This window comes from Pangasianodon hypophthalmus, chromosome 22, assembly GCF_027358585.1.
Source record: "Pangasianodon hypophthalmus isolate fPanHyp1 chromosome 22, fPanHyp1.pri, whole genome shotgun sequence".
In the NCBI taxonomy this organism is placed as follows: domain Eukaryota; kingdom Metazoa; phylum Chordata; class Actinopteri; order Siluriformes; family Pangasiidae; genus Pangasianodon; species Pangasianodon hypophthalmus.
Window position 1 is genome coordinate 20997086 of NC_069731.1, and position 27122 is coordinate 21024207.

General features: G+C 40.2%; 2 protein-coding genes across 17 annotated transcripts in view; one reads left to right on the plus strand and one right to left on the minus strand.

Moving 5' to 3' along the window:
- dip2ca (disco-interacting protein 2 homolog Ca) overlaps window positions 1-9432 on the plus strand; it is a 93360-nt gene extending 83928 nt beyond the window's left edge. For 8 of the 12 annotated variants that reach the window (XM_034298020.2, XM_034298021.2, XM_034298025.2 and 5 more), the window contains 10 exons: window positions 588-718; window positions 860-1028; window positions 2463-2633; window positions 4001-4027; window positions 7559-7620; window positions 7873-7930; window positions 8017-8091; window positions 8191-8365; window positions 8485-8608; window positions 8888-9432. In XM_034298020.2, the coding sequence (XP_034153911.1) occupies window positions 588-718; window positions 860-1028; window positions 2463-2633; window positions 4001-4027; window positions 7559-7620; window positions 7873-7930; window positions 8017-8091; window positions 8191-8365; window positions 8485-8608; window positions 8888-9140 (1245 nt within the window). In that variant the 3' untranslated portion in view covers window positions 9141-9432. The remainder of the gene's footprint in view (window positions 1-587; window positions 719-859; window positions 1029-2462; window positions 2634-4000; window positions 4028-7558; window positions 7621-7872; window positions 7931-8016; window positions 8092-8190; window positions 8366-8484; window positions 8609-8887) is intronic. The other 4 variants (XM_034298023.2, XM_034298026.2, XM_034298027.2 and 1 more) reach the window with 1 other exon arrangement.
- Window positions 9433-11217: 1785 nt separating this feature from the next.
- On the minus strand, window positions 11218-25547 carry zmynd11 (zinc finger, MYND-type containing 11). 5 transcript variants are annotated; one of them, XM_026912062.3, is made up of 16 exons: window positions 25376-25545; window positions 22457-22588; window positions 22177-22336; window positions 21222-21245; window positions 19457-19618; window positions 19120-19197; window positions 18903-18995; window positions 18390-18477; window positions 18250-18305; window positions 18019-18096; window positions 17812-17930; window positions 16767-16971; window positions 16224-16292; window positions 15811-16098; window positions 15303-15488; window positions 11218-12835 (listed from the first exon to the last, which is right to left on the minus strand). In XM_026912062.3, the coding sequence occupies exons 2-16, from the start codon at window positions 22570-22572 to the stop codon at window positions 12713-12715; spliced, it is 1845 nt and encodes a 614-aa protein (XP_026767863.1). In that variant the 5' UTR covers window positions 22573-22588; window positions 25376-25545; the 3' UTR covers window positions 11218-12712. The 5 variants fall into 5 exon arrangements, with proteins under 5 accessions (XP_026767863.1, XP_026767862.1, XP_026767866.1 ...); XM_026912061.3 differs by having other exon boundaries at window positions 15811-16101; XM_053228153.1 differs by lacking the exon at window positions 11218-12835 and adding an exon at window positions 12842-14272 and having other exon boundaries at window positions 15811-16101; window positions 25376-25547.
- Window positions 25548-27122: the final 1575 nt, after the last annotated feature.

Consider the following 27122-nt stretch of genomic DNA (forward strand, 5'->3'; position numbering starts at 1 on the left):
TGCTCACAGACACGTCCAGCTCAGACTCATTTTACTTTCATGGTTCATTAATGTAATGATCAGGGCTGGGGCTTTAAGCCGGTATTTACAATTCGATATTCAGGTGTCTGAGCAGTTTTTGTGGCAGAAGAATCTATGAAACCTCATAAATGAGCAAGTGGCTGCAGCTTTAGGTCAGATATTAATTCATTCATGAGTTTAACAGTTCAGATGTTGTGAACTACTTTTTTATCATAATTTCAGACCTAGCTGGTTGTTTAATATAATTTAAATTAGAGAGACAGCATATGTGGTTAGAAGGAGGTGGTACTGTAAGAGTGCTAAAGATGCCTCTGATGCTGCTGATCCGTAGAGTCGTTTTAGTGTTCGGTCCTCAGCGTCCAGTGAAGATATTCTGTGTACTCAAGAGGAAGACAGTGCTTTATAACAATAAGTTCTCTTGCACGCAGATCTTTGAATGGTTAAAAATATGTATATATGCTGATCACCTTCTCAATGCTGAGCACATCAGTTTATCACACTACTGAATCGGTGCTAACTTTGTTTCTCTTCCTTCCTCTATCGCGCCATCTTTCTTTCATTTTCAGATGTCTCACTCTGCCACCAGTGCCTTCTGCCGCTCAATCAAGCTCCAGTGTGAGCTTTACCCCTCTCGTGAAGTGGCCATCTGCCTCGACCCCTACTGCGGCCTGGGCTTCGTCCTCTGGTGCCTCTGCAGGTCAGAGAGAAGAGAAAGAGTGTGTGAGAGAGAGAGAGAGACAGAGAGAGAGACATGAAGAGAGAGAGAGGGTTGTACTGATTGTGTGTGCGTGTGTGTGTATGTGTGTGTGTGTGTGTGTGTGTGTGTGTGTGTGTGCAGTGTGTACTCAGGGCATCAGTCCATCCTGATCCCACCATCAGAGTTGGAAGTGAATCCTGCGCTCTGGCTGCTGGCTGTCAGTCAGTTCCGCGTCAGAGACACGTTCTGCTCGTACTCTGTCATGGAGCTGTGCACTAAAGGCCTGGGCCTGCAGACTGAGTCGCTCAAGGTAATCTACCAAATAAATACTAAACTAAACTTTCTTCAGGTTAAGTTCCAGTAAACTAGCTCACATTAACCACAGAGTGTTATTTCAGAATCCGACTCTTGATTTACATGAAATTTAAGTGAGTTAAAAGACTCAGAAATGAGTGAGGACTCAGTCTCTTAACTCACTTAAATTTTTCACTCATTTATTTAATAGCAGACAAACCTGTTGGAATATAATGTTACATTACCATGACAACCAACATCTCTCCATCACTAACATAGTCTAAGTTAGATAATTAATTAGCTTAGCCTGCAGGTTCTGTGGATAAAATTTTTCCAGTAACCATGTTTCATCCTCTAATAATTTGCATATTGCACATGACTGGAAAAAAGCTCAAGTTTAATTAGTGACATCACAAAGTGAGCTCATACGTAGCCCCACCCCAAATCGGTTTTTATACAGAAGCATTGAGAAAATCTGTTTCATATAAAATGTACATTTATAAAACTTAAATCTGTAGAATTTGAATTAGAATATGATGTTTCAGTGTTGACGGTGTTTAACATAATCTTTTTCGTAAAAATTATTAACCACTGCAACTCTGGTTATAATGTAAATGTGGTTGTCAATGTGTGATGTCAAGATTTTCTCACTCACACGGTCGTTGTGTTCCTGCGTACATTAGTTAGGGGTTAGCATTACTGAGCCTTAATCAGCAAGTGCCACTTAATTATAGCTGAAAGCATCTTATTAGCCACACTTACAAATGCTGTGTACTGTGGTGCATGCGTGTGGGTGCGTGTGTGTATGTGCATGTGTTTGTGTGTGTGTGTGTTTGAGTGCATGAGTGTGTATGTGTGTGTGTGTTTGTGGGAATGTTTGTTTGTGGGAGTGTGTGTTTGCGTGTTTGTGGGAGTGTGTGTTTGCATGTGTGCGTATGTGTGTGCGTGTGTATGAGTGTGTGTTTCGTGCATGCGTGTGTGTATGTGTGTGTGTTTGTGGGAGTGTGTGTATGTGTGTGTTTGTGGGAGTGTGTGTGTGTGTGTATGTGTGTGTGTGTATGTGTGTGTGTGTGTGTGTGTGTGTGTGTGTGTGTGTAATTATGGCTTCAGCAGGGCGAGGCCAGGAGAAAACGCTGCATGTGCCTTGTGGCGAGTTGGATTTGTAAAATGTTCTTTATTTACTCACGTTTAATCAGCTTGGTGTGAACTGCATCTGAAGCCACAGCGTTCAGTTGATTAATATTTGGAAGGAGCAGTGAGGAGAGAAATTAGAGTCAAACGACAAATTTATTAGAAAACGATGACATTTTCCTGATTACTATTTGTCTATATTTCACTTTTTATTCTATATTATTATTCAGGATTGAGTACATTATTAACATAAAATGAGTGTTAGAAAAAGTTAGACAAATGGACTATTTCTAAATAATGTGTGTGTGTGTGTGTACAGTCCCGTGGATTGGACCTGTCCCGTGTGAGGACGTGTGTGGTGGTTGCGGAGGAAAGACCCCGCATCGCTCTCACGCAGTCTTTCTCCAAGCTGTTTAAAGATCTTGGCCTTCACCCGCGTGCCGTCAGCACCTCCTTCGGCTGCAGAGTGAATCTCGCAATCTGCCTGCAGGTCTGTTTGTGTGTGTGTGTGTGTGTGTGTGAGTGAGAGAGTGAGAGAGAGAGAGAGATAAAGAAAAAGAAGGAATGTTACATCCCTGATCAATCTACAGAGAGGGAAAAATCGTAGACGTTCATCTCTTACCCCTCATGATCTTCATCCTCATCCTGGTATTTTCCCTCTTGGGATTCTGAGGAGGGCGTGTTTGCACACCAGTCGATGTGTCTTCGAACTGTATACGTTATGGATATGTCACTGAGGCCATATATGGACATAAAGTCACGCCTGTTATTGAGTATGTGTACATTTAGAGTTGCACTCAGAGGTTTTTATGATTACAGCAGCAGGTCTTAAATACAAATCTATAGCATTCAGGTGAGATTAAACACAGGAAGAAACACTGAGACTCAGATATAAACTGTTTTTGGGAAGTGTAAATATTTCAGGCTCATCCCAATTTTTGAGATCATCCACAGCAGTGTTTAGTGTACCCTATTTTGAGAGGTTTTGTGTGTGTCTCTGTGACTATAAGCAGTAATCAGTGATTAGGAGAGAAACAGGAGCTGTAAGCTCCCTCTGCCACCAGAGGGAGACAGAGAGCTGCCACGCAGTAATTAGCAGTAACAGGCTCCACCTGTAAATGGCCTATATAAGGTCTGCTTACAAGTTGCACAAACGCTTAGTCCCAAGTTCTCTTTGTTGAGTGCTGTACTGAGACTAAGCTGGTAATTTGGTAAAAATGCTTTAGTTTATCTGTGTTTCTCTCTCTCTCTCTCTCTCTCTCTCTCTAGCTTTTTTTTTTTGCACTGTGTTAGGCCCAACTTGGGGTCTCTTAGGGTTTCTCTGGCTTTCTCCATTTGCTTAAAAAAAATTCAGTTTATGTAGTTCTTCTGTAAGTCAGGCATTCCTGAACTTTTGTTTTTCTGGTTACCCTTCTCAAAACTTTGGCTAGGCCCACTCCTAGTTCTGTCTTTGTGCTGGTTTGGTAGCTCACTGAGCTGCATGCTGGTCTCTCAATCTTCCAGCCCTAGGTTCAAACCCAGTGGGGGGTGACCCTTCCGTCTTTGGAAGTTTGCTTCCCATAGCTCCACTTCTCTAGGCCCTACTCCTTGGTTGGCACCTTGTGCACATCAGTTTTTAGTTGGCTCTGCACTTGGGTTCCCCCTCCATGCCTCTGGGCCAGACCCCATTACAAGGGTGTCATGTTTTCTGGGTGTCATGGCATCACTAACAGCAGTGTTTACATTCTGTTCTCCAAAATAAATTCTTTTCCACTGATTAATTTCTACATAATTAATTTCACATTTTTTTTTTGTTATACCTGAAATCATTTCCCTCCTTGTCTCTCTCTTTCTCGATCTTATCCCTGCCCATTGTAGCCCCACAGACTTGTGAAGATTGATCAGGTAGGGAGCCTACCATGCCCCTGTACTCCCATGCCTCTTTCCCCCAGGTGCCCCACCCCTCTGTGCCCAGGTGCTGGTTGTGGTGTGGGGTGTTCAGTTTAGTCGCTCTGCCAGGGTTTTTTGCCTTTGCATTGTGTCTTGTGCTAACCCTAGGTGTGAGCAGGTCTTATGGTTTGGGTGTTTAACTGGTTCCTCCTGCACGAGAGCCTGGCTTCACGGACTAATAGACTAATGACTGAGGATCATCTCAAGGAACTGCACACACTCTCAGTGACATCAAGAGCCTTTATAACACAACCCTGTTATAAGACAATTATTCAAGAAAAAAAGCAATAAATACAAACTGATTTCAAAAATCCTGTTGCTGTTAAATTGCTCTTGTCCAGAAAGTTAAAGATATGACTGTTATTGAAAAAGAACCAGTTTTTACAAATTAAATTGCTGTACGTAAATAAAAAGTCGATTCTTAGGGTCAAACTCAGCGATTAGATGCCATGTCCATAACAACAAACTGTTTAGAAGAGTTGCAGTAAAGAAGCTGAGAAAAACAAAGTGCAGCTCCTAAACTTCACTTCACTGTGTGTGTGTGTGTGTGTGTGTGTGTGTGTGTGTGTGCGTGCAGGAAAAGTGGCACTAAAAAGAACATTTTATTGTAGTAAAACAAAGCTCTACTTTCCCTAAGCTCAAAATTGCATGTTCCTCAATTTTGTATGTTTTCATGGAGTGCCAATACTTTTGGAGTTGACGTACATTAAGGATATTTTGGCCACTTGGTGACGCTGTAGCTGACACTGAAAATATACAGGTCACTTTACGGTTGAGGAGCATGAACTCGAACGGGTTAACAGCCTGCTGTTCATGTACGAGTGAGTGGTGTGAAATCAGACCTGATGGATCTGCTGTATAGTGTGTGTGTGTGTGTGTGTGTGTGTGTGTGTGTGTGTGTGTGTGTGTGTGGCTCATTTGGGTTTGTATATATTCAAATTTATCCAGTATTTCTCATTAAAAGATATATATTTTATATGCGCATACATTGTGTTGCAAAAATGTTCAACCTTAAGTGATCAGGTTTGTCTGGTTATGTGTGTTGGGGTCGGTGGAGTTCCTACAAACTCTGCACACTGTTCTTCCTGCCAGATTTTCACCAGGTTCTTCAGGTTGGTTGGATGTTGTTTGTTGACTGCACAAACAATCTGGGATTCAGATCTTTGACTTGGCCACTGTAGAACTTTTGACTTTTTGTTTTTAAATTCAGCATTGCTTTGGTCTTGTGTTTGGGATCATTTTCCAGCCAAAAGGTAAAGTTCTCCCAAGCTTTAGGTTTTTTTGTTTAGCAGAATGAAGCAGGTTCTCATATAGTATCCCCGTGTTTTGCTCTATCCATTCTCACTTCAATTTTGACAAGATGCCCAGGTTCTGAGGATGAAAAGTGTCCCCAGGGTATGATGCTGCCACCATCATATTTCACTGTAGGAGTGGTGTTCATTGAGGTAATTGAGGTAGTGCTTGGGTGATGTGAGTTATGAAATCCAAAGTTATGAAATTCTGTGACTGTATCTTTAACTTTCTTAGAACGCTCCTTAGTGTTCCTGTTCACTCCTTTCCTTCAGACTGACAGACTTCAATGACGGTTTAACTGAGGTGTTTTAATATTTCACAGGTGAAGGCCAATTGTAAGTCAACCGCATCCTCCTTAAGACAATATATTTCATGTGGAGTTTCCAGAACCTGGGCGGTTGAAGATTTATGCAAGCAACAGTTTTTGATTTTCTTTGAATCACTTGTGATGTGTTTGTAATAAAAATACTGACAGGAAGAATATGTGTATTTATCATTTGTTATTAAGACAAATCTGATAAATTCCAAGGGGGTTGAATACATTTGCAACCATTGTATTTCAAGCTTTTGTTTGTGGAAAGAAACAAAATGATCTGCCAGTAAAACAGATTCAATCCTTAAATTGGAAAAATTATGTAGAAACTGGGTTCACAATTTCACAAGTTCATAACCTTATATTTGATTTATCATCTCATTATATTATCATTATATATTATAATGAGAAATATGAGAAATGAAGCTATTCAAGGTATTTTCACCTTCTCCTAATGTCTAATACAGGCTTAAATGCATTTTCTGTGTTCAAATTTCAGCCTTCATTAAATTTATCTATGTGTGTGTGTGTGTGTGTGTGTAAAATGCGCTGCCCTGTATGAGAGAGGGAGATGGGAAGGTAGACTTGGTACTGAATATAATATGGATCGTCACCTGCACATGGATATCCCACCTTCTGAACAGGTTGAACAGCGATGACAGAGATGTTAAAGAACTGGCTCGCTCTTCTCAGTTTTTGGATTTAAAAAGATGCAAGGTGCCGTTAGCAGGGGAGTTAGAGCCTCACTCCTTGGCTTCAAGATGAAGCCCAGCAGGAAACTTGACGCACATTCTGCTGGCTTTGGGGTCTGGTAGGACTGAATGATCTATGTGTTCAGACCGAGGTGTTCCTAGAGTGGGCACGGGATGGTGAGATTCTCAGAAAGCCTTATAACTGACCCAATCACTAATGTTAGACCAACCATAACCTAGTGGACATTCACTGACATCTATTGGTGCCCGATGGACTTTACCAGATTTATACAAATACCACCACCAACACTGGACTGAATTTGCAGGGGAAAGTGGTATGTCTTTCCTACACTGATTATTCTGTGTCTCATTCATTCTTTAAGAATGCTGCACTCAGTTCTGAAGTTTATAATAAACTCTAGATTACAAGTTCTTCCCACCAGACTTAATCAATCAGTCTGGACTTCTAAAACTCAGCCTCCTCATTGCTTGCACCACATCACAGAACAGGTTACTGAATCCCCACATTCTCAATGGCTCAGTGTTATGCTTACAAATGACTGTACATAGCACATCACAATAGAACAGTAGAGCTCATAACAAAAGAAATATCAGTCCATTTACCTTCTTCTGTGAAAACGTACAACCATTATTGTGTCAAGCGTGCCATGTTCAACCTCTGTAACAATGATTCATTAACGTTTGCAAATCTGTCTGCTAATACACCAGACTTTGTTGTTGTAAATGAAGAATTCAGACAGGTATTTGTCCTAGAGGTAGCCTGCATCTCTATTATTTACGTCTTGTATTACTTCTCTCCCAAATCGATATAAATAAATTGTTTGTGTGTTTGTGTTCATAGCACTGGGTCTGTCCATTTCATCTGTGTGCAACAGCTGTAAAATATTTTATTGCATTTCTGGAACATCTGCCCATCCTCTCAAAGCTCATATTCTCTCACGCACACACACATACAGAGTTTATCTTTCCAGTTCTGACTTCTCAATGTTCCAGCTTTTAGTGCTGTTTGTTGATGATGGTGTTCCTGCTTGAATTTGAAGTTATGCTTGTTTTATTTCCATATTTTTATTTAAAATCTCTGCTTTTTACTAACTTACTGCAGTCACTCTTAAACTCACTAAAGAGGTGTGACTGAGTGCTTACTTCCTGTGTGTGTGTTTGTTTTAGGGCACTTCTGGACCAGATCCAACAACTGTGTATGTGGACATGAGAGCGCTCAGACACGACAGGTATGTGTGTGTGTGTGTGTGTGTGTGCGCGTGAGAGAGAGAGAGGATGCAGCAGTTTCACTGACACGCTTTCTGTACTGTGATCACAGACCATAATTACAACTGAAGTTAGTGTGGACACATCCCACTATAGATGTGTATTTGTTTGTAGAAAGCTGCAGATGTTTTTCCCTCTTTGTCGACGAAGTGTGTGTGTGTGTGTGTGTGTGTGTGTGTGAGAAGAGTAACAGTGGAATAATGTTTTTATCTTAGAGTGCGTCTGGTTGAGCGTGGTTCTCCACACAGTCTGCCGCTCATGGAGTCTGGAAAGGTAAAACACTTTACACGCTGGTGTGATGTTTAATCTCACAGCAGACACAACACCACTGAAATACACACTACACTTTATATTTGCAGATTTTACCTGGAGTACGCATCATAATTGCTAATCCCGAAACCAAGGGTCCTTTAGGAGATTCCCATCTCGGAGAGGTGTGTTGCCGCTTTAATCCACGTTTATCATAACGTCTATAATGTTAGCATGGTTCCTCGTGGTTCCTCATGGTTCCTCTTGGCTCCTCTTGGCTGCAGATTTGGGTGCACAGCAGTCACAACGGGAGCGGTTACTTCACAGTGTATGGAGACGAGACGCTGCAGTCTGACCACTTCAACTCGCGCCTGAGCTTCGGAGACACGCAAACCGTGTGGGCGAGAACCGGATACCTGGGGTTCCTGAGACGCACTGAGCTCACTGACGCCAGTGGAGGTCACCTTACACACACACACATGCACACAGAGTGTGTAGTTGTAAAAAGTGTGTAGTTGTACACTTTGTATAGTTGTAAACAGTGTGTAGTGAAGGCGTGTTGTGTGTTGTGTTTACAGAGAGACACGATGCCCTGTATGTGGTCGGAGCTCTGGATGAGGCAATGGAGCTCAGAGGGATGAGGTATCACCCCATTGACATCGAGACCTCAGTCATCCGCGCACACAAAAGCATAATGGAGTGGTACGTTCCGGAATGAACCAAACACTAGCTCTGAGTACAACTGCACAAACACACTTAAAATCACAAGGTTTTACACTGAGCTGTATGATATACCAGCAAACACACATACACACACACACAGGCTCTTCTCATCACAGAAAAACATCCAGATCATTGTGGCTGATGGTGAAATAAACAGGCTGCTGTTTGTGAAACCCAAAACATTCAGAAGTACACTGATTTTGTTGTACAAGTCAGTCATGTGCCTGTGGAATGTGTGTGTGTGTGTGTGTGTTGCAGTGCTGTGTTCCCATGGACTAACCTGTTGGTAGTGGTGGTGGAGTTGGAGGGCTCGGAGCAGGAGGCGTTGGATTTGGTGCCATTGGTGACGAACGCTGTGTTGGAGGAACATTACCTGATTGTGGGCGTGGTCGTGGTGGTGGACATCGGTGTCATTCCCATCAACTCTCGCGGAGAGAAACAGCGGATGCACCTGCGCGACGGCTTTCTGGCTGATCAGCTCGACCCCATTTATGTGGCTTACAACATGTAGCTGCGTTTGTGTGTGCATAGCAGTGTCTGCTAATGAGTGGGCGGAGCCTCAGCACCAACAATGACATCATACTAACAATGAAGATCAATGAGAGACACAGGATCACTGACAGAGACGGAGAACAGCTGGAGGAAAGACGGAGGACAGACACAGGATGGACGCAGGACAGGAGGAAAGTTTGCGGGTTGTGTTTCTCTGCAGCTTTTGCTTGCCTGGAAATTCGCTTTTCACTAAAGTGTCGCACTTCATTTTCTTCACATGAGGCCAAACTGAGTAAAGAGACATTTTTACATTTCTGAGACTGTGGATTTTATGTTGAACGTGAGTTTGGAGTACACACACACACACACACACACACACACACACACACACACTTTGTCATTTCATTTAAGAAGAGGTACAAAACCAGTTTATGTACAATCGATGTGCATTTTGTCCTTCAACAATTTCAGTTTAATTTTTTTTATCTTTGTAAATGTCCCACAGCAGGATGCAAAAAAATCCGCTGAGTTTTCAGTCGTGTTTAATATCAGTGTAAAAAGCTTCGACAGAAAGTCTGCTGTGTAATTATGTACAGAAAATAGTTCTTATTTATTTTCTTTTTAGAAGTGTGAGAAGACATTTGAAAATGTTTTCTTCATTAAATAACATTGCTAATATAAAACAAAGCATTGTATAATCTTGAGTAACATCAAGAATATGTACAAATATAAATATACAAATATATATATAGATCTATAAATAAATATCAAATATATATTAAAATACAATCTAGGAATCACCAATGAAACCTTTCTGATGCAGTACTTCCCATTTGCATGGTATCTGTTGTAGACAGAAGTTTGTTTCTCACACACACACACACACACACACACACACACAGGTACTAAGTTTAAGATTCCAGAGACGAGAATAAAACTCACTGTAATGTGAAGTAATCATTTATGATTTTATTGTCAGTACATTTGAAGCATCATTGCAGCTGGCAAGAAAGTGTTCAGAGCAAAACCTGCACTCTGTTTATACACACACACACACACACACACACACACACACAGCAAAAACTGCTGCACAAACTCTTGTGTTCTGGTTCAGTATTTTAATGGCCTGTTTGTGTTTAAGTTGCAATCTTATCGTTAATTTCTGTAACTTCATTTATTTATTTATTGACAGATTTGTACAGAAGTGTGTTTCAGTTTAGCGGCCTTGTCGAGTTCATCACCACATTCATCAGCAATTCACATTAGCACACTAAAACATTAAACACACACCAAAGCCTGAGGACCTTGTGGCTGCTCTGAATTATTTTTACACAATCAGAGCGTCATTTCAGATTCATTAATCTACACGGCCGAGGAGCTGCAAGAAGAAGAAGAATTAATAACTGAAACATGAGTAATGAAAAGGAAAAGCAGAAAAAAAAACTGCAATTTGAACCTAAACATCTGCGTTGGTGTTGAACTTTTAGAGCTTAAATGAGCAAAATGTCATTTCACAGCAGCTGATAAAAACATTCATATCGTTTGCCTCTAATCAGCACATTATTGTTCCTTTATTTTTTTTTATAAGCATAATTAAAGTTTGTACTGTGTGGGGAAACAAGTTTACACTTCATCATTGAGTGACAATGGAATCTTTTTTTTTTTTTTTTTCTAAAGAAGGAATGAAGTCTTAAGGTTTGTACCTAGAAGCATTCGTGTTGTCAATCCCATAAAAATGGAAATTTCAAAACGTAAAAATAGCAAATGTGCACATTAGCGTTCAACCTGTGACATTAACTTCCCTCCTTTGTTGAAAACTAGATTTACGTGAGCGAGTCTGCATGGTGTGTGTACATATTGTTGGTTACCAAAAAACAAAAAGACAAAAAACATTTTTGTATGGTGCAGGTGTGTTTAAAATTGTTTTGTACACATAATTAAAAGTATTAAATGACACTTTTATAGACGCCTGCTTTGGCCGACCTTCACAAGATTATGGTGCAATAAAGTGCTTTAATTGGTACAAGTGTGTTTGTTCAGTTTGATCACAAAAATAAAAACAGCCCTGAGCTGCAGAAAAATTTTCAAATGCACAATTGAAGGGGTTTGATATGTTTATTGTTTATTATACAGAGTTACTGTTACAGAGTGTAATGCGGGGTGGGGCGTCTCATACAGACACACCCAGAAGGGGCAGGACTTTTACACCACATGACTCCAAACGCACATCTGAAAGGAAACACCAGGCTCGGACTCGGTTGCACTTTCAGTAGTCATAATGTTGCCCACAATACAAAAAAATCTGCAATTACAAAATGAAGTCAAGTTTCCTTTAAAAAACAAAAAGAGAAAAATGCAGTCGAATTCACTGCAGAAATCCAGCAGCGAGGAGAAAAACAAGAAGCGGAGAATAAACTCAAGCAAGTTTTCATGCGCACTGGAATGAGATATTTTCCCAGAATAACAAATAATTCTTTGTTTAGTTTTTGACAAAATCAAATACAGTTAATGCATTCATGAAATGTACATAATGCTGCTGACGTGCAAATCTTAAAACAGTCACGTTTAGCGGCAGATGTTTATTTACACGTAGTGCAACAGTGACGAACAGAGAGGAAGAACAGAAGATTCTCAAATGCAATAAACACAGGAGTTAAAAATAAAGCTGATGAATAACTGATCTCAGGTTTCCTTCATCATTCAGCTGATTCTACATCAGCCTCTCAAACTCATCAAAGCATTTGAATAATCTGACTTTTTCTTTTCTCTTTCCAAATACACAACGGAAATGGAGTGCATGTTAACGGTTTGTTTCAAATCAATGTTCAATGTAGAATTTACTCCGATTTCTGTACAGCTCATTTCTCAATTCTGAACCTTTTCAAATGAAACTGATGCTGAAATGTGGAACTTACAATTTCCTTTCCATCCATAACTTCCATGCAGTGAAGTGTGAAACAGAAACATGAAGATCAGGATGTGTTTCACACAGTAACATCTCATGAAAGTTCGACTCAAAAACACTAATGATAGAGCATGGGCCCAAAATTAGCACATAAATAATCTGGTCTCATTAAAAGGTATTTTTTTCTATATTAAAGTGTAACATAAAATGTGCATATTCATAAATGGAAGATTGTTTTTTTTTCCCGACAGAAATGACCTGCCATCTTCAACCCTGTTCCCAAAACATGATGCATCACAACCAACAAAATCCCTAAAAACAAACTCAGTAAAACACAGACGTCCATCAACACAGGAGGCAAAACACCGTCTGCATATAGAAAAGTCAAATATCTACACAGCAAGTGATTCAGAATCACATGTTTAAAAAGGTTATTACTTCACATTTCAGTTAGTTTGTAGGCAAGCAAGGCTCTTTTCATTTTACAGCAAATAAGAGATTTACATAAAATATAATAAAATAAAATAAAAGGTAAAATCGGTTCCTCGCTATGTTATGCCTCAGGTTCACTGAGAAAATAGTCCATATTGAGGAAAGTGTTTAAAACTTGGGGTGACGGGAAATCATCCAACAGCGTGGCATGTAGATGAGTGGAGCTAAAAGGGGGCGCTGTGACCAGCTGCAGCTCATCTCTTCCTGCGACAGGTGCGTTTGTGATCGGCGTGCCAGTGTTCCTGCTGACACTTGATGGAGCAGTACGACGTGTTCCAGCAGCAGTGGTACATGGCCTCCTCCTCACAGTTATAACACTGATATACACACAGACACACACAGAATGACATGACTACAGTGATGCTCACAAAACTCCATTACAGGCAAGTGAAACTTATTTTGACTGAAAGTTATATACACACAGGTCCATAAATATTTGGACACTGAAAGTTATTATTTTATCTGTCTACCACAGTGTAAAGAAGTTGAGATTAAATAATGAATATGATTTCAAAGTGCAGACTTTACATCCAAATCGGGTGAATGGTGTACGAATTACAGCACATGTTTACTGTGGCCCCCGCCCTTTTAAGGGACCAAAAGTAATTGCACAAACTAACAATCATAAATTATATTGTCATTTTTAATACTAAGTTGTAAATCCTTTGCTGGCAATGACTGCCTGAAGTCTGGAACCCATGGGCATCTCCAGACGCTGGGTTTCTTCCCTGGTGATGATCTGCCAGGTCTTTACTGCAGCCATTATCACTTCCTGTTTGTTCTTGAGGCACTTTGTCTTCAGTTTTACCTTCAGCAAGTGAATTGCAGCTCAGTTGGATTCAGGTCAGGTGACTGACTTGGCCACTGTAGAACATTCCACTTCCTTGCCATAAAAAATGTCCATCTGCACTGTGAAGCTCTGTCCAATGAGTTTTGAAGCATTTGGATGAATGTGAGCAGATAATATCGCCCTGTACACTTCAGAATTCATCCTGCTGCTTCAGTCAGCAGTCACATCATCAATAAATACAAGAGAACCAGTTCCACTGGCAGTCATACACGTCCACGCCACAAGATGAGGTGTTCTCCAGTGATTCTGATTAACTGCAAATAAAGCTCAGCAGTTTCTGTAGGATCTTTTCAGTTTCATCCGACTGCCGAAGTCATTGTCCACAAAGAGCTTACAAAGCATGTACGGCATCTCACTGTCAAAATGTATCGATCAGGAGATCGGTACAAAAGACTTTCCAAAACATGAGATACACCATGAAACACCATGAAGGCCATCATCAAGTGGAGAAAACGGGGCACCGCAGTGACATCACCAAGGACAGGACATCCCTCCAAAATTGATGAAAGGACAAGAAGAAAACATCAGGGAGGCTGCCGAAAGACCTACAGCAACAGTAAAGGAGCTGCAGGAATATCTGGCAAGTACTGGTCACTGCCTGCATGTGACAACAATCTCTCACACATCTGGGCTTTGGGGTATGGCGCCTAGCTTCTTTTCAGTTGGGTCTGGGGAATCATGGATTGCTCCAAAACCTGCAGCTGAAGAAAGATTTCACCTTCCAGCACGATACTGACCCAAAGCACAAATCCAAGTCAACAAAGGAATGGCTTCAGAAGAAGATGATGATGATCAGTGTTTTGGAATGGCCCAGATCTAAATCCTATCAAAAACCTGCAGAACGACTTGAAGAGGGCTGTGTACAGGAGATCCCCTCACTATCTGATAGATCTGGAGCATTTTTCTAAGGAAGAGTGGAATAAAATTGACAAATGAAGATGTTCTAAACTGGTAGACTCTTACCCAAAAACAGTGCTGTATTACAAGCAAAAGCTACAATAACAAAGTGTTAGTTAAGGGGTGTGCATACTTATGCAACCAGGTTATTCAAAGCTTTTTTTCTTTTTTCCCCTAAAATGTTTTTATTTGAATTTTGTTGGTTGTTATACCACATTAAAGGTGGAAATAGATCTGACATGATTTATCTTGGGTTCATTTCTTTCTTCAGTTTTTAACATATCTGATATTTTTTTAGTCAATGCTTTTAAAAGGAAACAACTGTGTTTCACAAAATATTCATTAAATTTGTGTGTATAATTGAAATAAATAAGCTATTTAAACTTGAGTGTAATCCATGCAGTAGCTCATTGTGATTTATGTGATTTGAACCCGATCAATCAAGGTTTACATTAGATATTCTTCTTCTGCGTAAATTTGCACAGTCAGGAGCACGAGTAGCATACAAACATTTTTCAGAAATTAGGGCATTTTTAATGAATAACAAATTTCTTGTGTAAAATTACAAATAATTCCATTCCTATCCACCTTGATAAATGATGTTCAATGTTCCTAAATTCCTTGTGTACGTATGTGAACTCATCATGCCTATAAGTGAACATGCGACGCTGAAGTGACAACTGTGTAAAATGCACTAAAGCAGAAGTGTTATCTCACCGTCTCATGTCGTATCATCAGTGCTGATCAAGCTCAGAAAAACTACTTTAAAATAATTACATTATTTATATTCAAATACATTTACATTTACATTTATGGCATTCTGCAGACGCCCTTATCCAGAGTGACTTACATTTATCTCTCTCTCTTTTTTTTTTTCCCAAATACTTACAAACACTTACACAATGGTGATGCAAACACACAGATCTTCTCAATGACTGTGTTTCACTCAGATTTAGGAAGAAATCTGAAGTGTAAATGAAGTATGAAGTAATGTGTAAAATTAAGCATAAAGTGATGAACTTTGCTTTTTGACTAACCCACTGTTTCTTCTTAGTCTGAGAGATGAGCTGCTTGTGTTGGTTTACCATCTTCTTCATCTCCTCCATCAGCTCCTCTTTACACTTCTCCTTCACCTGCTTACATTTGCGCTCCATCTCCGCTTGTGTGTTCGCCACCGCTTTACTCACCGCCTGCCTCTTCTCCTCCTCCATCTCCACCCTCAGCTGCACACAGACACAGAATCACTACAGACTGCAGAACCACCAGAACCCAGAACTTCATGACTCAGCTGTGTTAATGTCCAGTGTACAGCGACGTCATCAGTAACGCTGTCCTGTTCAAGCCTAATTCATTACACTCACAGTCTAATGTGAATTATTATATAAAACGTATCAAGTAAAAGCAGTTCTGAACATTTACGTCTTTCCCCCAAGAGCATTACAGTTTTTCCACACATATATACAACACAAACTCACTAAATAAAAATAATTCGGAATAATTCTGTGAATAATTTGGTGAATAAATCCCACCAGTGCTGAACTTCACCTTGTCCAGTGCCTCCTTCAGCACTCGCTCTGTCTCACGCTTGTTTTCAGCCTTCATCATCTCCTTGACGTCACTGAAGATTTTGGTGTACTTGTCATGGCACATGTTTTGACAGCTGCCCTCATTAAGCGTCTGTGTGGCACGGTGCAGCATGCGGGGAGCGGGAGAGGAAGATGATGAGGGAGACTTTTTGGTTTGTGTTGAGACGGACATGCGCTCAGGCTGGTGAGGAGCCGCGGTGGGAATCTCCTGACTCGAACTCACCGCTTCCACCTCGGGCTCAGGCTCCTGCTGAAACACAAGACCAGCGAGGAGGTAAGTTATGTTCACATACACACACGTAAACTTTCACACACACACACACACACACACAGACACAGAGTAAAAAAAAGTCTCACTGAATGGTAACAAACCTCCTCTTTGGGCTCTGGTGGTTGGGAACGGCGGCTCTTTTTAGCTTTCGGCTCTTGATTACTCTTAGACTGACAAACAACAGATAAGAAAACATCAGTGACTGAGAGGTAAACACTGGATACTGTGCACGTGTGTATGTGTGTGTGTTCATTCACATTTCATCAAGTGGAAAAACACATTTTGCGTTTAATCTGTTGGCTTTAATACATCAGATCTGCACAAAGCTTCTACTTCAGCAGTGACAAAAGAATTTAATATTTCAAAAAGTAGGTTCTGCTGTGTTCTTCATCGCAGCATCTCACACAGAGTCATTAACATCTTGAGGAAGAAATATGACATGAATGTGTTCAGTAAAGTTTGTTGTTCCTGAGAGCAGACAGGCTTTTCACTCTAATTTTATTTAGAATTTTATTGTATTACTATTACTGCAGTGGAGCCTCAGAAATTTTATTCAGGTTTTTTTCCCAATATTTAAGGGTGTGGAGTTACTTTCATCTCTTTTGGTTCTTTAGTTGCAGCAGTGCTCTGTGTCTTGCGCTCACCTGCTCGTTGCTGGTGGAGGAGATGCTGGACTCTGCCTCGTCCTGCCGCTCGTCTGTGCATCCCTTCCATGTACGTCCCTCACGGAGGAAGCGCTGGTGCAGCTCGAGTTCCTCACACGCCTTCTTCCAACCACTACTGCGCTTCACCTGAAGCTGCTGCACGTTCACTGAAATCTCCTGGATGTTGTCTGAAGGGATCCAGGCTCTGAGGAGAACCCACACACACACACACACACAGAGTCAAACAGAAATAAGTAAACTGAACTGTATTAGATTTTGGCAATAATAAACTCCGCCTCTTTAGTCTTTTAAGCTTTACACTTCTTTTCAGAGATTATATTTCCGCACTGTCTAAGTCTAATACCACTAACTGGCTCATTCACAGATCTTTGGCTGGTGTTTTTAGACTCACATTCTCAACGATGTTTTAGTTCAAATTCAGCTTTTATTTTTCTGTTCATTCTCTCATTTTCCTCTTTTCTTCCTTGAGGTGTGTTGTGTGCTCTCTGTGTATTTATACTCCAGGTCAGTAAATCATTACTAATTTTATTGCATTATACTCATATCACACATCCCCCTTCCCTTTGTTAACACACTGAACACTGTGTGTGTGTGTCTGTGTGTGTGTGTGTGTGTGCTCACTGTGGACTGACGGCCACCGAGTCGAACCCTGCACTGATGGGTGTGAACATTTTTGCCCTCTGACTGGTTTCTTATGATGTCTTGCAAGTGAATGACTTTGTGAAATCAGGGTACACACACACACACACACACACACACACTTAATCCCTCAGACTCAACTAAACACTAAACACCGCTATTAAAACATTACTTAATCTGAGTTCCAGTACAATCAACCAATAATCCACTAACTGCACAATGTCTGTGTTTATCCTGTCACACAAATGAGGGTTTAAATCCCCACTGCTCCGAGTCAGTGTCTTCAAGAAATTTTATATCATGCTACAAAGCAGTTATTTGGCTGATCTGTTCAGTCATTTTCATTCTTCAGGTAAATTAAGTGCACGCAGTGTTTAATTCTCACCTTTGGTGCTGGTGACCAAAGAAGCGAACATCAACCTGGTTCCCTTCTCGCTGCATCACTTTGGCCGGCCAGTAACCAAAACCCTTCATTCTGGCCCACACCAGCTCATGACTGGGAACCTGAACACACACACACACACACACACACACACACAAGTCAGGACTATGTAACAAAGTATGGATAGTAACTTTGAGTAATAGTACTTACACAGGGATAACAGAACCAGTTATCAGGCCGAGCGTTGGACAGATGGAAACAGTTTCTGCACAACAGCAACTCATTCAACTGAAAGAAATTACAGATATGAAGGTCAACTTTCCCACCCAAAGATTTTAGAGCATTCACAGGAGCATTTTATCGTAACTTTCACCAAGACATTTAGAAAATGACAAAAAAGAAGAAGAAAATTAAGTAGTAGGAGTCAATGTAAGCTCTCACCTCATGGCATGTGTCGTTGTAGAGAAGTCTGGCGATTTCAGTCTGATCACTACGTGCTGAAAGGGAAAAGCGCAAGTCAGAAATCAGCACATACATCATTACTTAAAGTCTTCTAGCCACCACAACTTCATCAGACTGACCTCCGTGCAGAATCGCTGTGTTGTGGACAATCAGCTGAGCGTCTGCTTTAAACTCCTCAAAATTCTTGTACTTGCCCTCAGAAATATTCTGCAGGTGAAATGAGAAGGAGAACATGAGGAGCAGCAGCTCTGAATATCTTCTCAGATTTCTACTGTTTCTGAAAAGCTATAAATTTATTCTACACAGACCAGCCTAGATTAAGAAAAAATAAGAGTTCTCAGCCGGATGTCAATCACCGCCGTCTTTCATTAATTATATTTATTACATTTTATTTGGATTTCATATGTGCACTGCTCCTGCAGTACTTAAACATCTTCCGGAAAGAACATGTTTAAAAGACTAAGGGAACTCTTAACAATCCTGAATTCATTTTCAAAAGAGTTTTGAGCCTTTTTTCCTGTTCATTATACCTTTCAAAAATCGTTACATTTTTAATAACAACCATCAGCATGTACTTTGAAGACTATTAACTAGACTCTTAGCACTAGATCTTAGCACAACATGTGACTCACCTCCTGAATGTTATCCACATCCAGTGCTGTGTGAATCAGCCTCCGGTACACGGCCTGCTTTGTCTCTTTGCCTCTCTTGTGCAGGTCGATGGCCTAAACAACAGAAATGCAGCAGTTAGTAGGAGCTGCACACTGGAGTACTGTGAGCAAAACTGATTCACACATTAGAGAAAAGGAGAAGAAATTGTTTTACAGCTTAACAGAATTAGAAACATACCCTTTCTTTCATACGTGCAAGAATGAACCTCAGATATATGACCATTTCCTGCTTAGTAAAGTTCCTCCTTTTACTGCCCTGTGAGAAACACCAGAAACATTGCATCATGTGTTAAGAGTTTAGTGATCTACCCGAAAAAAAAGAAAGAAAAAAAAAAAAACAAGAAAAAAAAAAACCCAAAAACAAGCAGGTTTAATGTCACGTTTACTTCAGGATGCTCACAGATTCTGAAATCCCTCTTCTGTGGATGCTCTCCAACTCTCTTACTTTGCTCTGTGTATGTATGTACATGTGTGTGAGTGTGTGTGTGTGTGTGAGTGTGTGCATGTGTGTGTACCCGGCAGACAGCACACTGCCAGTGTGACGTGGTGTCTCTGGGCCGGAGCTCGTCAGTGAGACAGCGGAGGTGATAGACACGGAAGCAACTGTCGCACTCCAGCACATCTCCTGGGAGGTGACACTCGAAACAGTACCAGTCGTGACTCTCTGCCTCCCAGTCCTGCAACACACACACACACACACACACACACACACACACACACACACACAAACAGCACGGTGATGGGCGTGCACCCTCCGTCCTGGCCACACCCCCTTGGCCTCATGAGCACGGCCTCTGGCAAGGTGCAGAGTGGAGGCTTGAGGTGGGGAAGTTACAGCACACTGATCTTACAGCTGGAGGAAGTGGAGCTGCATCACAATTCACCACATTTCATACACACTGAGCTGCCTGTTTATTAACCACAGCCCACCCACATACACACAGACACACACACCATTCCCCTAACCTGCTCAACTTTACAGAAAATTAACCTTACAATCATTATTCACTTCAGTACAGTACATCACACATCCGGCATCCGGAGAATTCACATACAGTGCCAATGAATGTGTGTGTGGGTAATAAACTGGAAACTCAGTGCATATTCAATATTTATATTTCTTCACTAAAGATTCCATTTATATGGTCATTAGTTTTAATTCAACACCTGCATGTAGGTTTAACTGGAGTTTAAAACAAAAAGGAACTGATTTACTGAGATCCCAAATTAATGAGCCCTAAACTGTGTTAAAAAAAAAAAAGTGTGTAGAAAAAAAAAAAGTATGTGTTTTTTGCTCATGTGAAACACACAATCTAAAGAGTCTGTTAGAAAATCTGCTTGTATAATTTATCAAGTTTACATGTTATTTTATACAAACAGTTTTTAAAATGAATTCCTTTTATGAGAACTGTAGATGAGTTTTGGGGGTGTGTATGACATTCTGCAGAAAAAACTAATAAATCCTGCATGTGTTCAGAAGAATGACCATTTAAATTAAACCAGTCTAATCTCACTCACATTCACACCATGTACAACTCCATCTTCACCACACACACACACACACACACACACACAAAGCTATCTGCTTCTTTAATAAGTAATACATTGTGTGTGTCCTCAACACTTTCAGACTGAATTGTGAAGCTGGAATCAGTTGCTGATGTTCCCGTCGTCTGCAGGCGAAAAAACTATATATGTGTTTAACTGGATGTTTATGACGAAGAGAAATCCGGCGAGAGGTGGTTGAACTCCAAACCTGTGTTAATGCTCGAGGACTTGTTTGTTCATCTCAACACACTTCATCAAGTGGAGGGAGTGCGTGTTTTAAAAAGAGATGTGTAAACAAAACAACTGTGTGTGTATGTAACTCTGTGAAGGAAAAGTTTTTAAGACACAGAGAGGGAGTAGAGAGAAGACAAGTACTCAGCATTCACTGACAAACACACTCACACTGATGACCGACTCGGGACAGCTTTCATACTCAATAAAACTGTAAAATAATCAGATGGAGGATTTTATTTTCTTCCCAATTCCTCACTGAAGCTGAAGTGAAAGATCAGTAACCAAAATAATACAAATTTAAATATATTCATGCATCATTATTATTATTATTATCATTATTATTATTATTATCATTAATAATAATAATAATAATGTTGATCTGATTTAAACAACTATATTGAGGTGGAAGGCGGTCCCGTGGTCAGGCTACACAAACTACCAACTACAGGAAAGATAAAGTTAGTAAAGTAGAAGTCACAGTAATTAATAACGGCCTACCTTATTTCCCTCAGACATCTGCTCCTGTGATTGCAAGTGATCCAGAAAACATTGTTTAAAATCCTAAATGACTGGATGACTATAACTTCTGGGTCTTAAGTGTTAAAAGCTCACACACACACACACACACACACACACACACACACACGAAAGGCCTGAGGATGACTGAGGGTGTAAATTATACTGAACCTTCAGTAAAAAGTATTAAAGATTGAAGATAAACAGATGATGTTATTTTTAGATTAATATTATGATGTTTCAAAATCTATAGCTTTAGCAGTCAGACTGAAGACAAAACACAGACTGCTTTAATTCTGTCTCTCACTCAGGAGTGGAATCTCACCCGTTACTGACACTTTGAACTTTAATGTCTCTCAACACCAAGAGGCTGGAGATGAGGATAAAGTACAGCAAGTAAATATGAAATGCTCTAACACGTCTTTACATAACAGGAAAATACAGAAAACAGACAGAAAAACTACCAAAACTACTGTCATCATCACTGTGAACACGCAGACACCGACAAGTGATTGTGTGTCTGAACCTGTGCTGTAGATGTGCTATAGTACCGTGCACATGTCCTACAGTACAGATATTCTACACTACAGTATAAATGTGTTGTACTATAATACAGTATAGATGTGCTACAGTACAGCATAGCTGTTCTACAGCATATTAGAGTATAGATGTGCTATAGTATAGTACAGTACAGTGTAGCTGTATATACAGCCACATACATCTATATACAGTATAGATGCGCATTAGAACAGCTAGAATGTACTGTACTACAGTATATTACACTATATATGTGCTATGGTATACTATAACTGCGCTATACTACAGTACAGTATAAATGTGCTATAATAAAGTACTGTACACATGTTCTATAGCACAGTATAGATATTCTACACTATATACTACAGTACAGTACTGGTGAGTTGTTAGTGTTTCTCACCATTTCATCTCCAGGCAGCCAGTAGCCCTCCTGCTCCACTCCAGCTTTCGAGCCTTTACAGCCCACAGTGAGCGTCTCCACCACGAGGCCGTCCTTCACCGCTAGCACCAGCTGCCTGGATGTTTCTTTGGGGTGCATCCCGTACACACGGGTCAAATACCTGCAGCACAACACACTGGTCAGTTCCTCGGTCTTTATCCTCATGGCCAACAGGCTTCCTTTTTCCTGCAGTGTGAGAATTACTAAACTGAGGTGAGGAAGGCAGAGGAGGAGGAATTACTTTGAGATTCGATCCATGTTAGCGATCTGTTTCTGGCTGCGGATCACTTTGATGGCCGACCACACATACTGCACCACTTTGGGGTCGGCCTGTCGCTTTTTCACCACCCGAGACATGGCTGCTCACTCGCACCTGCAGCACACATTAATGCAGGACTCAGAATCAGAAACAAAAGTCTTTTTTCTTGTAGCTTGTTCAATAAAATAGATTTATTCCCATGTCACAGCAAGTGCGATAGCTTTATTATAAATAAAAATAAAAACCCACACAAAGCAAGCAAAGTGGTTTTTATTGTCCAGATCATATGATCGAATGTTTCCATATGTACACAATCATATGTTTGTTCTCAATTAGCTTCTTGATATAACCAAATTATATTTTACACTTTTTCATGTTTTCATTTCTGAACTGTTTGCTCATGTGCCCATTTTTTGAAAAATGTATTAGTAAATTACTGACTCTATTAGTACAGAACAGTACAATGATTTATTTATTCAGTCACGACTATAGGCAGTGGTGGCTGAACAGCTAAGGCTCTGGGTTACTAATCAGAAGGTCGTGGGTTCAAGCCCCAGCACTGCCAAGCTGCCGCTGCTGGGCCCCTGAGCGTGGCCCTTAACCCTCTCAACTGTATCGCAGCTGACCCTGTGCTCTGACCCCAGCTTCCTAACAAGCTGGGATATGCAAAAAATTAAAGAAATAAAAAAAGTTTCACTGTGCTGTATTGTACATGTGACAAATAAAGGCTTGTGCTTTTTGTTTTTCACAGGTTATTTTACATTCATTATTTTTATTATTTGTACTGTGTTTTCCCTTTTCAACAGAACCACAAGTCAAGTGAAAATAAAAGAACCTAAAATCTAAATCTAAAATATCTAAAAATAATTATATCAATTAAACAATCATTAAAAAGACCAATAACAGATTGTACGTTATCACTTATTCTAACAAATTTTGCTGAACTGAATGGCACAATCCAAAAAGTTTTAGAAAAAATAAATGTAAACATCCTTAACAGCCTAAAAATGTTATTTTAATAAAGAGAGGCACATTAACACAAAGGCCCATTAATCCATAATCAATATTTAATAATAATAGACTTTCTCAGAGATAGAAGTGAAAGTTATTTTAAGTCATGTCACACTAGCACACTAGGGAGTAAATGACACATTGCAGCTTGAGACATACCACATCTGTCACTTATCGTGCACTTAGCACTGGCTCTAACAAAGTGTTGCACAGCAATAAGAGAAGATGCCACCGTAAACAGAACCAAATTACACACCTCCTGAGCCGTTACAGCGCGTCCCCCTTTTATACAGCGGCATTCTTAATCGAATGAATAGTCTTATTTGTCTTAATGTATGGTTTTATTTTTACTTGCTTTCTTTGTAGTTTTTCATATTTAATAGTTCTTTAGTCAATGCCTTTAATATGAAACAACTGAGTTTCACAAAATATTCGTTATATTTGTGTGTAACTGAAATAAGCTATATAAACTTGACAGTGTAGTTTGTATATAACAGCACAGTAACTCATCTTGATTTAAATGATTTGAAGCTGATCAATTAAGGTATACATTAGGTTTTTCTTCTTATGTGTATATTTACACACACATGAGCATGAACAGGATACAAACATTTTTCAAAAATTACAGGATTTTCATGATTGTCTTATGTAAATTGTAGTATGAATGATTTAATTAAATTTTATTTGTATGGAAGTTATTAACTGCTCAGTGATGGAGACTTGAGTGCAAACTGTTTTAGCAAATTGCATTCCTAAAGCTTTCCCAGGAAGAACATCCACAGCCATCTTCACGGTGGATCCATAAGTGGAACCATCCTCAGTAATCTCATGTAACTTTAGGCTGTGTGTGTGGACCATCCTCAGCAGCAGCGAGCGATATTCACGTGATGAGAACGTCAACCAGAACCAGCGCACCGGGATGGATCAGGCAGGTCCGGAGAGCAGAAAGGGTCAGGATCACTGGTACGGTACGAATAAACCCGTTCGTATCCAGCTTCATAAATGAGGCTCATTTACAGTAAAAAACAAAATCACAGTTTTTCAGTAAACTGCGACATCAAATGAGAAAAGTGCAGCATGAAAGATTTGTTTTTACAGAATCACTTTCAGTCCTATGTACTTCACACATTTTTTTTAAACTATAATTTTGTTAGATTTTCACCTGGTACAGATGTTCTTTAAAATGTGTATAATATTAGAGGAGACTGTAACGCTTGTGGAAACATACACTGTGACGTCATCACCGATATCGGTACAGTGTTGCGATAAAAAATTCCAGACGAATTTCCTTATCGCGGTTATACCGACACACCGGTATACCGACACACCTCCTGATCAAAAGGCTGCAGCATCTTTACACAAATAACGGTGTGTGTGTGTGTTTACTCCTGTATTATTACCTAAGTGAAAGCATTCAGGACACACACATGGCTCCTGTGATGTGAAGCCCAGTGCTGGAATGTAAGATGTAAAGATAAAATAACTTGCGCTGAGTGTCAGAGAGATTTTGTGTTTTGTTTATCCGCAAATTAAAGAGAAAAAACACAGCAGAAAGAAAAACAAGCGAATGAAGCTGTTTTTAACAGCATTCTGAAACCTAATAACGACGTCCAGCTATAACCATTAGTTCGAGGACAGTTTTATAAATCCGAATGATATTTAATGTTGTTATTTGATTAGTTAATTGTCACAAGCACACGTTAATAAGAGTTAGCGAAGGCCACAGAGGGGAATAAGGCTCAGAAAGCGCAGTGTTGTTGCTAACAGGCTACACGGCGCCATGTTGCTGTTCTACTTCGCTTCAAGACAAAACCACACAGTCGCACTGGATTATTCTGGTCCCAAAGCCGAGAATTTCATCAAATTGACCGAGTTTTTGTTCCTACTCACCGCTGTCTGACAGCTAAAGTAGCGCCGAGCTTGATATTCGCCCTTTGGAGGCTGTTAGCGCTTTTACATTTGTGTTTCCGGAGTTAAATGTCAGAATTAGCACAATTCAGATCGGCTAAACACAGGCAGCCGAAAAACTGGGGCTGAATCCCAAACGACCCTCGACTTCCTCCCTGATTGCACTACATAGGCTGTGAAAAACTGCCTTCTGCAGCCCACAGAGTCCACTACTTAGTGCACTACTTAGTGACCTACATGGCCAAGTGCGAGCGGTTTGTAATTCAGCCTGGATTTAATGTGAGGAGAGCCCTATCGGCGAGACGCGGAACTGCAGGCGGATTTTCTGCACGTAGCACACCGAGATCAATTCAAACCTGAAAAAAATAAATGCAATAAAAAATAAAACATTATATATCCTAATCACAGTGATGCATCGTATTTGCCCTGTCTGCATATTAATTCTACACAATATGAGTTAATATAGATTCTAGATTTTGTATGTAGTCTGGCTGCAGGATCATTTCAGTAAATAAGAAATAAAATTGCTTTCACTAAAAGTGTAATTTCCCCATCGGTCACAAGATGGTAGTCACCCAGAGCACTTTATAAAAAAGAAAAAGATACAATCGAGAATTAAAAAATAAAATACAGTAAAAAAGAAGGAACAATAAATACAAGGTGTAAAACATTAACGACAATGCTACAGCAGGTAAGTGGATTGGTCTGTGTGTGTGGTGTGTGTGTGTGTGTGATGTGTGTGTGTGTGATGTGTGTGTGTGTGTGATGTGTGTGTGATGTGTGTGTGAGTGTGTGTGTCGTGTGTGTGATGTGTGTGTGTGTGTGTGATGTGTGTGTGTGTGTGATGTGTGTGTGATATGTGTGAGTGTGATGTGTGTGTGATATGTGTGTGTGTGTGTGATGTGTGTGATGTGTGTGTGTGAGTGTGTGTGTGATGTGTGTGTATGGTGTGTGTGGTGTGTGTGATGTGTGTGATATGTGTGTGTGTGATGTGTGTGTGTGTGGTGTGTGTGTGTGTGATGTGTGTGTGTGTGTGTGTGTGATGTGTGTGTGATATGTGTGTGTGTGTGTGTGTGATGTGTGTGTGTGGTGTGTGTGTGTGTGTGTGTGATGTGTGTGTATGGTGTGTGTGGTGTGTGTGATGTGTGTGTGTGTGTGTGTGTGTGTGTGTGATGTGTGATGTGTGTCTGGTGTGTGATGTGTGTGATGTGTGTGTGATGTGTGTGTGTGTGTGTGTGTGTGTGTGTGTGTGTGATGTGTGTGTGTGTGTGTGTGTGTGTGTGATGTGTGCCACTCTGACCAGGAAAAAGTGCTTACTGATGAATAGATGAATCCCGATGAACGTAAATCATAAATTTAAATTCTATCACACAGAATAGTCAGTTGTTTAATATATCTTAATTTATTTCACCTTTATTTTAGCAGAAATTTACACTTAACCATGTAAAGCAAGGCATCTGCTGTAACAGTGAATAAATCTGTAAACTGTAAACTTCACTGATGATGTTTGAGTAAAAGTGCTGATCAGCTGATAACTGGGGTGTGTGTGTGGTGTGTGTATTTTAATAAGGGTCATTAGGGTCATTAGGGTCATTAGAGGTCATTAGGGTCATTAGGGTCATTAGGGCCATTAGAGGTCATTAGAGGTCATTAGGGTCATTAGAGGTCATTAGAGGTCATTAGGGTCATTAGAGGTTGACTTTAATGATAACGATGAGGCCAGATGTGA